The 11057-nt window shown below is 37.7% G+C and overlaps 1 protein-coding gene and 1 long non-coding RNA gene across 2 annotated transcripts; both read left to right on the top strand.

Moving 5' to 3' along the window:
* The first annotated feature begins 825 nt into the window (after window positions 1-825).
* LOC128528148 (extracellular calcium-sensing receptor-like) lies at window positions 826-3880 on the top strand. Its single transcript, XM_053500902.1, has 6 exons — window positions 826-944; window positions 1072-1363; window positions 1533-2348; window positions 2425-2652; window positions 2742-2865; window positions 2973-3880. Exons 1-6 carry the CDS (start codon window positions 856-858, stop codon window positions 3878-3880), a joined length of 2457 nt encoding a protein of 818 aa, XP_053356877.1. The 5' UTR covers window positions 826-855.
* A 5460-nt stretch (window positions 3881-9340) lies between these two features.
* On the top strand, window positions 9341-10429 carry LOC128528382 (uncharacterized). Its single transcript, XR_008360933.1, has 4 exons — window positions 9341-9633; window positions 9729-9935; window positions 10058-10157; window positions 10267-10429. It is a non-coding gene; the product is annotated as an uncharacterized LOC128528382 (long non-coding RNA).
* Window positions 10430-11057: the final 628 nt, after the last annotated feature.

The following is an 11057-nucleotide window of genomic DNA, read 5'->3' as shown; positions in this document are numbered from 1 at the left end:
GCCTGAACATACTTTTCTCACTACTCCTAACCAGTTAGGATAAGTCTGGACAATCTTCTACATTTTGATGGAAAAAGGAGTGATTTCCCCTTTTAAGGCTGTTCATAAATCACTTTTTTTTGAAGTAGGACTAAAATTAGGTCACTCTGAGAATTTTTGGCCACTAAGGAGTGATTTCCTACTTTAATAAAATATTAAATAGGTAAAGTAGGAAATCATGTGTATATAATCGTGTATACAGGCCCTGACGGGCTATCATTCACTCCCCGTGAGTCTTGGCCACCCATAGCCCTCTTACCAATTTATTTTTATTTTTGTACCACAATTGGTAGGCACCAACAACAGTATACTAGAGAACTGATCTGACCCATCTGTCTACATATATCAGTTTGGTCTTTTTACTTGCAGCCCAACTTGTCCCATTACTTAACAGAGGTGTTAATATTATTCACTTTACTGGTTTGAATGGTATGATTGAGCAGTGTATATTAATTTGTATTTTTTATTCATTGGCTGTAGGTTTTGTACTATTTGCCAGCCATCTTTTACTTTATTAACTCAACAATTCTCTTAATACGGAAAATGCAGTAATATGACAGTGAAATTTTTAGGAGGTATTATACAAAATGAAAATTAATGATGTAATACACCTCACTACAAACCACTCCTTAAAGTATAATCATCGTGGGAGCTTAAATGGATTATAAAAACCCTGTAGGTTAAGGTGGTTTTGGAGAAATGAGAATGAGTTTCTTGTACACATGGCTTCTATTCACGCAGGTCAGAGCAGCTGATCCTCCCTGCAGCATACAAGGGCTGTACAATCCTCCTCAAATTAGCAAAAATGGGGATTTAATGATTGGAGGGATCTTTTCGATTCACAGAAAATGGGACCAGCAGGCACAATCATTCATTTCAGGACCCACACAAGGAGAATGCATAAGGTGAGGGGACATTAGAAAGTTCTATGTAAGTAAAATTATATGATAATGTATTCCTAGATAAATAGCATCATAAATTTCACCAAACAAATTCTGATTAATGTTGTTATTTTTATTTTTTATTTTTAAGTTTTAACCTCCGAGAATTTCAAAATGCACAAACAATGGTATTTGCAATTGAGGAAATCAACAATAGAACTGATATACTTCCAGGCATCAATTTGGGTTATAAAATTTACGATACATGTGGATCAGTTGAAAAGACCACAAGAGCCTCCTTGTCCTTGATCAATGGCCATGGAGAAAATACAACTACAGTGTCGTGCTTAAAACCTGAAACTGTACAAGCAATTATAGGACAAACAGCATCTACCCCTACTATTGCTATATCTACAACGGTGGGACCTTTGCACATACCTGTGGTAAATGTTATGTCAATGTTATATGTTAGTTATGTTAAACAGGCGTTGAACAGAAATCAATATAATTGCACAAAATGTTATCTATGCAATTTGTATTGATCCTCATGAAATGAAAGGGAAACACACACATACACACACACATATATATATATTTATTTATTTATTACAGGTCAGTCACTTTTCAACATGCGCATGCCTGAGTGACAAAAAAAAACATCCATCTTTCTTCAGAACTATTCCTAGTGATTATTTCCAGAGCAGAGCTTTAGCAAAGCTGGTCAAATATTTTGGATGGACCTGGGTTGGGGCCCTATGCAGTGATGATGACTATGGGAAAAATGGCCTAAGTGAATTTATTAGTGCAGCCAAAGAAGAAGGAATCTGTGTTGAATATTCTATGGCATTTTTTAAGACAGACCCCAGAGAAAAAATTCTGAAAATAGTTAAAAATATCAAGGCTTCAACCTCCAAAGTGATTGTAGGATTTATTGCAGATACTGACTTTGGGTTTCTTCTAAAGGAAATGGCCTTACAGAACATGACTGGCTTTCAGTGGATTGGAAGTGAGTCCTGGATTTCTGATTTCAATATTGCCAATGCTGAATGGCAACATATTTTAAAAGGATCTCTGGGTTTTGCTATCCCTACGGCTAAAATTAATGGTCTAGGAGAATTTCTTTCTAAACTAAATCCAGCTTCTGATATAGCCATTTACAAAGTGCTGTGGGAGACAATATTTCAGTGTAAACTTCCAATTCAAAACACTGTTCAGATGACACAATTGTGTAAGGGCAATGAAAGTCTAAGTCAAGTTCAAAACATTTATACAGATGTTTCAGATCTACGAATTGCAAATAATGTTTATAAAGCTGTGTATGCTGTGGCTTATGCCCTGCACAACAGTTATGGATGTTCCAAGAGGGACAAGGGACAAGCAGCTGCTAATGTGTGTACAAACCTAACAGATAACCAAAAACCATGGCAGGTAACTGTTACAAAATATCATGGTGGAAACTATTGCTTTATATTCATAACTGAAGAGTTTGCAATGTTTTATTCAGGTAGTCAATCATTTGAAAAAACTTCATTTTACCACTACAACTTATGAGGATGTATTTTTTGATGAGAATGGAGACCCAGCAGCTAGGTATGATGTGTTAAATTGGCAACAAGACAAAAATAATAAAATAGTGTTTGTCAAAGTGGGCTTCTATGATGCTTCTCTGCAAGGACACCTTCAGCTGTCATTTAACAACATCAGTATAGTCTGGGCCCACAGTAAACCACAGGTAAACAATGTATATGTTAACAGTTAATTTAGATAATAATATTGTAGGACTTTATGAATTAAAATACATACAACATAAATGGTTTCCAGGTGCCGGTCTCAGTGTGTAGTCCAAGCTGTTCCCCAGGCTACAGAAGGGCTGTTCAGAAAGGCAAACCAATCTGCTGCTTTGACTGTATACCATGTGCAGAGGGAGAAATCAGTAATATAACAGGTATAATAAATAAATAACCATAGAAACATAGTTTAAATTTTTATTACAATAATAAACATACACAAGCTGTAATTATCTAAAGTAATGTTAATTAAATTTTTCCTTAGACTCTATAACTTGTGTCAAGTGCCCTCCGGAGATGTGGTCTAATGAAAAGAAAGATTCCTGTGTCTTAAAGCTGGTGGAATTCCTTTCTTTTAAGGAAATGATGGGGATAATTTTTGTCTCATTTTCTCTGTTAGGAATATCCTTTACAATCTTTATTGCTGTAATTTTCTTCAAAAATAAGCAGACACCAATTGTTAGAGCAAACAATTCTGAGCTGAGCTTCTTGCTACTCTTTTATCTGTCCATGTGCTTCCTCTGTTCACTTACATTTATTGGTCAGCCGTCTGAATGGTCCTGTATGCTGCGTCACACAGCATTTGGGATCACCTTTGTCCTCTGTATCTCCTGTGTGCTGGGAAAAACAGTAGTGGTGTTAATGGCCTTCAGAGCTACACTTCCAGGCAGTAATGTCATGAAATGGTTTGGTCCTCTACAGCAGAGACTCAGTGTACTTGCCTTCACTCTTGTACAGGTTCTTATTTGTGTACTGTGGTTAATAATAGCTCCTCCTTTTCCATACAATAATATGAGCTACTACAAAGAAAAGATCATATTAGAATGTAATGTAGGCTCTGCTGCAGGTTTCTGGGCTGTGCTGGGTTATATAGGACTCTTGGCTTTTTTGTGTTTTATTTTGGCTTTTCTGGCCCGGAAGCTGCCTGATAATTTTAATGAAGCCAAATTCATCACATTCAGCATGCTCATATTCTGTGCAGTTTGGATTACCTTTATTCCTGCTTATGTCAGCTCTCCTGGAAAATTTACTGTAGCAGTGGAGATATTTGCTATTTTAGCATCAAGCTTTGGTTTACTTTTTTGTATATTTGTTCCAAAGTGCAATATCATTATACTGAAACCAGATAAGAATACTAAAAAACAAATAATGGCTAAGGCACCTGGAAAATAAATTCACATATCTAGATAAAAACTAAGTTAAATAAAAACTTTCAAATATACATAAACATTAATATGTATAATTTCAATAACTTTTGTAAATAAACTGCTATTTTTTGTTTACTTTGCAGTACACATTATACATGGATAATGCAATAAACATGGCAACATGCTTCTTTTTAAATATAGTTTGTGGCAGTTTTCCCAAATATATATATATATTTTTTTTTTTATCATCTCCAGCTTAAGTCATTTGTAAGCCACTATTTCTTAATTAGTAAAATATATCTCAATTCATACACTACTTACTTTAAATTTTAAGTGCTCCATCAATGTTCTGTTATCAACAAAGATCCTTGTACCTATGCAAGATAAAAGACAGTTTTCCTGCCCTGGTCTTTTAACATCATTTTCCAAAAGCTAGGAAAATATTCCGCAACCTGACATTTTTTAAATATTAATATGCACTTGAATCAGACTTTATACCATTTTATTTTTACTATGACATGTAAAAAACACATAGCAAAACCAAATAAAATATTGCTTTACAGTTGTTGGGTTTGTTTTGAATTTGTTTGGGTAGAAATAACCAGGTCTCAATTTGAAGGGGGTGTTAAAAAAAATGACGAAAACTATACGTTCTGTAAAACCACCATCCCCATTACCACCCCCTTTGAATTAATAATGCTGAGTATTCCTGACAATAAAATATTAAAATCCTTCGAACCGAAGGCATAAACACAAATCCTCTCAGCGGAGACGTGATGTATGTAAACAAAGGATTCAGTTTAACATTGAAGTTTTCGATATGACTGAAAGCTTCTTTACCCAATTTGTGTAATTTTATTTTCAATTTAAAGAAGAAGCTTTTTTTTTTTTATTAGACTCTATGGCTTCATCTACATGCTGGGGTGCAAAAGTGTCAAAATTGATTTTTAAATGCCATAATAGTAATTTGATGATTTGTGTGCGTTCGTGTGTGTGTGTGTGTGTGTGTGTGTGTGTGTGTATGTAAGAAAGAGAGAGAGAGAGAGAGAGAGAGAGAGACTGGTGCATAGTCATACAAAACTACAATATTATTCAATTAAATTATTTTATTACTAATGTTTATGTACATTGTCTTATAATCCTCCTCAGTTGAAAGCTATGGAAAGCTTCCAAAGTGCAATATCATTATACTGAACGTATGTTGACAATTGTATGTTTAAATGCATGTGCTTTTTTTTGATGGCACCAAGTTGATATAAGTAAGCTTATATTTAGTTATTGAAACTGGTCCTAAAAATTTTACATATTTCACAATCATTTTGTATGGTTAGTTATAGTTGTCCCATAACAGGACCATCAGCACCCAAGTCTTATTTATGCCTGTGGGGAGCAAAGGCCAACCTGTATGGTCTGGTCCCACAGAACAGTCAATGCAAACAAAGAGCCCAAGGCTTACAGACTCTCCAGATCCCAGTCCAATTAAGCACCCACGGTATGTGCCGGACAAACAAGTCTAAATCATACAGGCCCCATGCCACAAAGCACAACACCCAAAGGGTCTGCTCCTGGAAACGACAATGCACCCCCAAAGGTCTTGTAGAGTCATGTCCTGAGGGGCCAGAGCTACCCAGATGGCACAAGAGGAACCTACACAATATTGGGCTTAAACTTTTACATTTTAATGTCATGGTTTATTAGTTTATTTAAATAGTTTATTCATTGATTTGTTTTAAGTCTATGCGTATGCATAATTTGGCAGACGTCCTCTACAGAGTTACTTTACATTTACATTTAGGCATTTGGCAGACGCTCTTATCCAGAGCGACTAACAAAATGTGCTTTAAAGTTTACAACATTGGATAAATACTTACACTGGGTTAACTAGGTTAATTACTAAGTGCCATTAGTCCAACACAACTGGAAAGAGGTTTTTTTTTTTTTTTTGGGGGGGGGGGGGAACAGATGCGTCTTGAGTCGTCGTTTAAAGATAGTCAAAGTCTCAGCTGTACGGACATCTAGAGGAAGTTCATTCCACCACCTAGGTGCCAGAAAAGAAAAGAGGATGAATGCCGCTCTCGATCCCTGACAGATGGTGGAATGAGGCGAGCAGTGCTGGAGGATCGGAGGGAATGAGGTGCAGCGAGGTGGTGTGATTAGAGCAGAGAGGTAAGTGGGTGCTGGGCCATTTTTAGCTTTGTAGGCAAGCATCAGCGTTTTGAATTTAATGCGGGCAGCTACAGGGAGCCAGTGCAGGGAGCGGAGGAGTGGTGTGGTGTGGGAGAACTTGGGAAGGTTAAAAACGAGACGTGCTGCTGCATTCTGGATCAGTTGCAGAGGACGAATCGTGGACAGAGGCAGGCCTGCCAGGAGTGAGTTGCAGTAGTCCAGTCTTGAAATAACAAGGGACTGAATATGGCGTCAGATTTATGTCAAAAGTCACGAGCGCGTAAGACATGCTCACGAGCACATTATGTTATTTCACACGCGCAAAAATGAACCTTCAGCTGGCATGATAAAAGTACTCGCGCACAAATTCAACAACCGGGAGGTGTACAGGCAGCTGCGCGCGAGCGCCTGGCATACTCTCATAGGGTAACTCTGCTCGCGCAGTGGAATCCTGCTCGCGGAGCGCTGTTTTGCTCGCGCAGTGGAATCCTGCTCGCTCAGCTGATTTCTGCTCGCTCGAGTCTAGATGACTTTTGACAATTTGGGGGCGGAAACCAAGGAGGGCACTGACTCTCTTATGATTGGTCACTTTCATCGTAATCACACCCACAGGGACATCCTTGTACCTTGATTGACAGCTCTCATTACAGGAAGGCACGGAGTTGGGTTAAGTTACCACCGAAGAAGAGTGGGAATTAATTTTCTAATATACATAAACTGTCTATCCACGTATAAAATGCTGCGCAGATCATAGTTAAATCAATTACCATATTTTTGAGCAATAAGTAACGTAACTAGCTAGCCTATTCGTTCTGTAGCTAACGCCTTAGCCAACACTTGTGATGCTGATCGCCCGACACTCATTTTAAAACTTGTAATCTTTAAAAACTGCATCTTAGACAACTAACATTAGGCTAACTGAATCATAACATAATTGTTTTCACATGTACAAGTGCTATTCTTACTGACGCTGATTTAATGCATTTGATTTTGCATGCTAACACCTTGTCCCTTATTGTATTTTTGTGTGGATCCAGCTCATCTTGCCGTTTATAGATGTAAGAGAAAATGGCGGACGCAAAAGAGGAGGTGAACTATTTTCTAAAATGTTTATTACGTTAAAGTAGTTCATTTGTGGTGGTATTTGTTTCAGTTACATTTCTTTATTTCTCCCCATGCCTCTAGGGCGCAATATGGCCCTCAATTTGGTGGCCAGGCTGAGAGCTACATTGAATAATCCAACACAAAACAGTATGTATTATGAGTAACTATCTTTACTAGGTTGCGTTGCCATCTCTAGACAACATGTGTGGTTTGATTACATTATGTTGCTTTCCCTGTTTACATATAACAATATATAAATACTGTTTGGGGAACAACTTATTGCATTCGTCATGGAAGTGTTGCTGTCATCATCATACAGCAGCTCACCTATTTATTTAGCCTATAACACAACAGAAGTTACATGATGTCAGTGAATTAATTATGTTGAATGAACAATGAAGTTCAGGGACAGTGCAATGCACAGTCAAGCTCAGCCAGGGTATCAAGACAGGACACATCCCAGGAACCACAAGAGCACAATGCGGTGCGTGGACCTGCACAGGCACCTTCAGGGACTGCAGTTCAAAAGAATATGGCCAGGTTTGGATGTTGTTCAAAGGATGCATCTCAGCTATTTCAACAACAGCCCTCTTCAGTTCCTCACACAGTTGTTTTACTGCTGATTCAAATTAATTTGAATTTAATCTACTCCTCTTTCTACAGGAGTTTCCCTGGACTATTTAAAGATAAGCAGAAATGTAGGCCTCCTTCGCGATTGTCTAAAAAAAGGTCCGGCACCAAAACAACGCCAATCCAATTCTTTCTTCTGGACAGCCCAACAGAGAGAACCCCCAAACCATCTGATGAGCTAATGCTTTTACAGGCTGGGTTAGGAAGAAGGACTGTAAATGTTCCAGAGGATGCTTGCCATAATGAGGTATGTGGTATGACACTTGATGAAGTAAGAACTGAAATTTTCACAAAATATTATTAACCTATACTAAAACTGCATATCCAGTGAAAACAGTAGCCCCAATCTTAGCCACCAAAACCATATCATTTATTTTTGGAATGCTGCCAGTAACTCTAATGAACAGATTTGTCTTGAGCTCATTGATTTGATAATCTTACTCACACACTTTAAATTCATAGATTACACACATTCTTTCTGAGACGTATCCGAAGATGTCAGAACTGGAGGGTGCCTGGATGCTGCACAAAGCCATGGGTAAAAAGCAAGAGATTAAAGTTGACTTTTTTCTTCAAGCAAAGGAAATTTATTGAATCTTTTTGTTTGTTATAAAGTTGTCATGTTTGAAGGTATGATCCTTTCAACAAGGGGCAGAAAATAAATATTTGTTTAATATTTGAACTTAAACAGGAGGATTAGGTCAACGGAAACTCAACTTGTTGACACCTGAAGAGGAAGGATACACAGGGGCCAGCCTTGTAAAGAGCTGGGGAGGCAAGGGCTGTCTCTACATTATGCCCATCCAGAACACACTGGACATTTCTCCCCTACCCTTCACAGCTCTGGAGTTCCAGGCCATGCCGAAATCCCGGTGTGTGTCATGCCAGGAGTATGTGCCTCTGCAGCTCCTCGGTCTCCATGTCAAGACATGTATCCAGTCTAAAGTCAAGGTTGAGGTATGGCTTGCTGATTTGAAACTATAACATTGATGTTCTTTTTCCTTATTTGATATACAGGTTGGTATTGTGTAATTTCTTAAATTTCACAGCAACTATTGGATGGTGGGACCATGTTAGCAGTGTCCCTGTCAGCTTAACCAAAAATTGCTTCTGGCACTGTTGTTTATAGCTATTGTTTTTCTGTAAGTCATCTAGTCTTGATATTTAATTTTATAGACCCACTGTGATGATGACATTATCAACTTGGATGATGACATTATCAACTTGGATGACGAAGTGGTAAGCTATCAAAACAAATGAAGAGATCATACATAGCATTTCATATTATTGAGCCATATATTTATGATTTTATTCCAAATATATCTGATATGAATGACCCAGAAATGTTTTACAGGCATCTGGTGATGTGCAGCCATCACATTTGGAGAGTAAGGTGAGCATATTGCTTCTGTTTCTTCTTAAGATTTAGGTTTTAAAAATTAACCAGTGAAATGTTTTACATGATCTGTTCTCATCAAAGAGCATGTTTACATCTGACCTCTGAAAGAGTACATCTGCATTTTTAATGGATATTTAACACTGTTATTTTTGATTTTCCTAGGTTGCTTGTCCATTGTGCAGTCAACTATTTACAAGAGATGACATCCATGTGCATGCAAGTGTCTGCGGGGAGAGGAAAAAGCTTTTCTAAGTTTCTTTTTAGTATCTTACAAAGTCTGTTGCATTTTGTATCCACTTGCTTAAAATTCATAATCCCACTGTAGAGTCCCCTCATCGTCCCCCCTTTTATTAAAGAATTAGGACAGATGATGGATTAAGGTTACCTGTTTATGGAATTTTTGTTATTGTTGATCTTTACAGCAACACAGATGAGGGAGATACAGATATTAGAGAGGACACCGATGAGCACTTCGGCAGGTATGCTGTAGAATAATTTTTAATGGGATTGGATAATGATGCTTGCCTTGGTCTGTAGCAATTCTCAACAATATTGTTTTGATATTGTTGTGTAGCGTATCGGACATCCTGATGTCACTTGAAAAGAAAGTTGACACATCCCGGGTCATTCAACATCAATGTGACAAGAGAGGACCTGTTTCAAAGGGGGCTGAAACAGTGGGCCAGGCAAAAACAGGCCTCCCCAAAGAATCTCCTCAGGGTCTCCTTCATTGGAGAAAATGGAATTGACCAAGGCGCTCTTCGTAAAGAGTTCCTTACCGGTATGTGTGCCCCACCAAGGTCAACACACATGATAAAAAGCACGTTTAAGAGATTATCATTGTGAATAATATCTAATACATATCTAATACATTTGACAAAAGCAGCTCTTTGTTCTTTACAGAAATGGTGTGTGGAATTGAAGCACGTTTTTTTGAAGGAGATGGGGAAAGGGGCAAAAACCCTAAATACAGTATCTGTGACTACCAGGACAACAGTTTCAAGTATGTCCCACAGTCTGTCATATAAAATATATGACTTTGTATTGTTTAATTAGGTAGTAAAAGTCCAGTGCCATTTTGTTCAAAATAGCTTTTGTCTTTGTCACAAAAGGACTTGTGGGGAGATTTTTGCCACAAGTTTGGTGCAGGGGGGGTCCTGCACCAAACTTCCTTTCAAGATGGTGCTACCATTTCTTGTGCCATGGGGAGATGGACAAGGATGTTGGTGTACTCGAAGTCACTGATCAGGATATTAAAAATCTGATGACAGAGGTATTTAAACAGTGTAATGCATACATTTTTCCAAGTCAGGTATATAAAGTTATCAGACAATGTTTGTCTCTTTTTGCAAATATCAAGGTTGTGTCTCTACTTTCAGGTGGAACATGCAGAAGGTGGAGAAAGGCTGATAGATTTATCAGATGCGATTGTGGCATGTGGCTACACTGGGCCAATAAATGTTGACCAAAAAAAGGCCATTACAGAGTAAGTTAACATAAACATAACACAGAAATATTTGTCACAAAATGCTTTAGTGTTAACAATTTAACTCTGAATCAATACAGTATTATTTTCTGTTACACTTTATTTTAAGGTGTCCTTGTTACAGTGTAATTATATATTTAAGTACAGAGTAATATTAAGTAACTACATGTACTTACCATAGAAACAGGGTAGGATTAGGATTTGGTTGAGGGTTAGTCGCATGCAATTATGCATCATTTACTGTTATTACTACGGTAAGTACATGTAACATATGTAACAAGTACACTGTAAAATAAAGTGTTACTTTATTTTCTTACTGTTTATTAGTGCCATCGCTTTGCATGCACTGGTGAGGCTGGCCCCGATCTTGAACCAGTTGCGTGAGGGATTGAGGCTCTACGGATTAGATGAGGTGTT

Source organism: Clarias gariepinus, chromosome 7 (assembly GCF_024256425.1).
Source record: "Clarias gariepinus isolate MV-2021 ecotype Netherlands chromosome 7, CGAR_prim_01v2, whole genome shotgun sequence".
NCBI lineage: Eukaryota > Metazoa > Chordata > Actinopteri > Siluriformes > Clariidae > Clarias > Clarias gariepinus.
Note: the sequence above shows the minus strand (reverse complement) of the source record. Positions and strands in the feature narration are given on the sequence as shown.

Coding starts and splice junctions, on each gene's coding strand:
- LOC128528148 (XM_053500902.1), top strand. CDS start 856: ATGATTGGAGGGATCTTTTCGATTCACAGAAAATGGGACCAGCAGGCA. Junction 2,653..2,741: donor GGGCCCACAGTAAACCACAG/GTAAACAATGTA, acceptor AATGGTTTCCAG/GTGCCGGTCTCAGTGTGTAG. Junction 2,866..2,972: donor AGAAATCAGTAATATAACAG/GTATAATAAATA, acceptor ATTTTTCCTTAG/ACTCTATAACTTGTGTCAAG.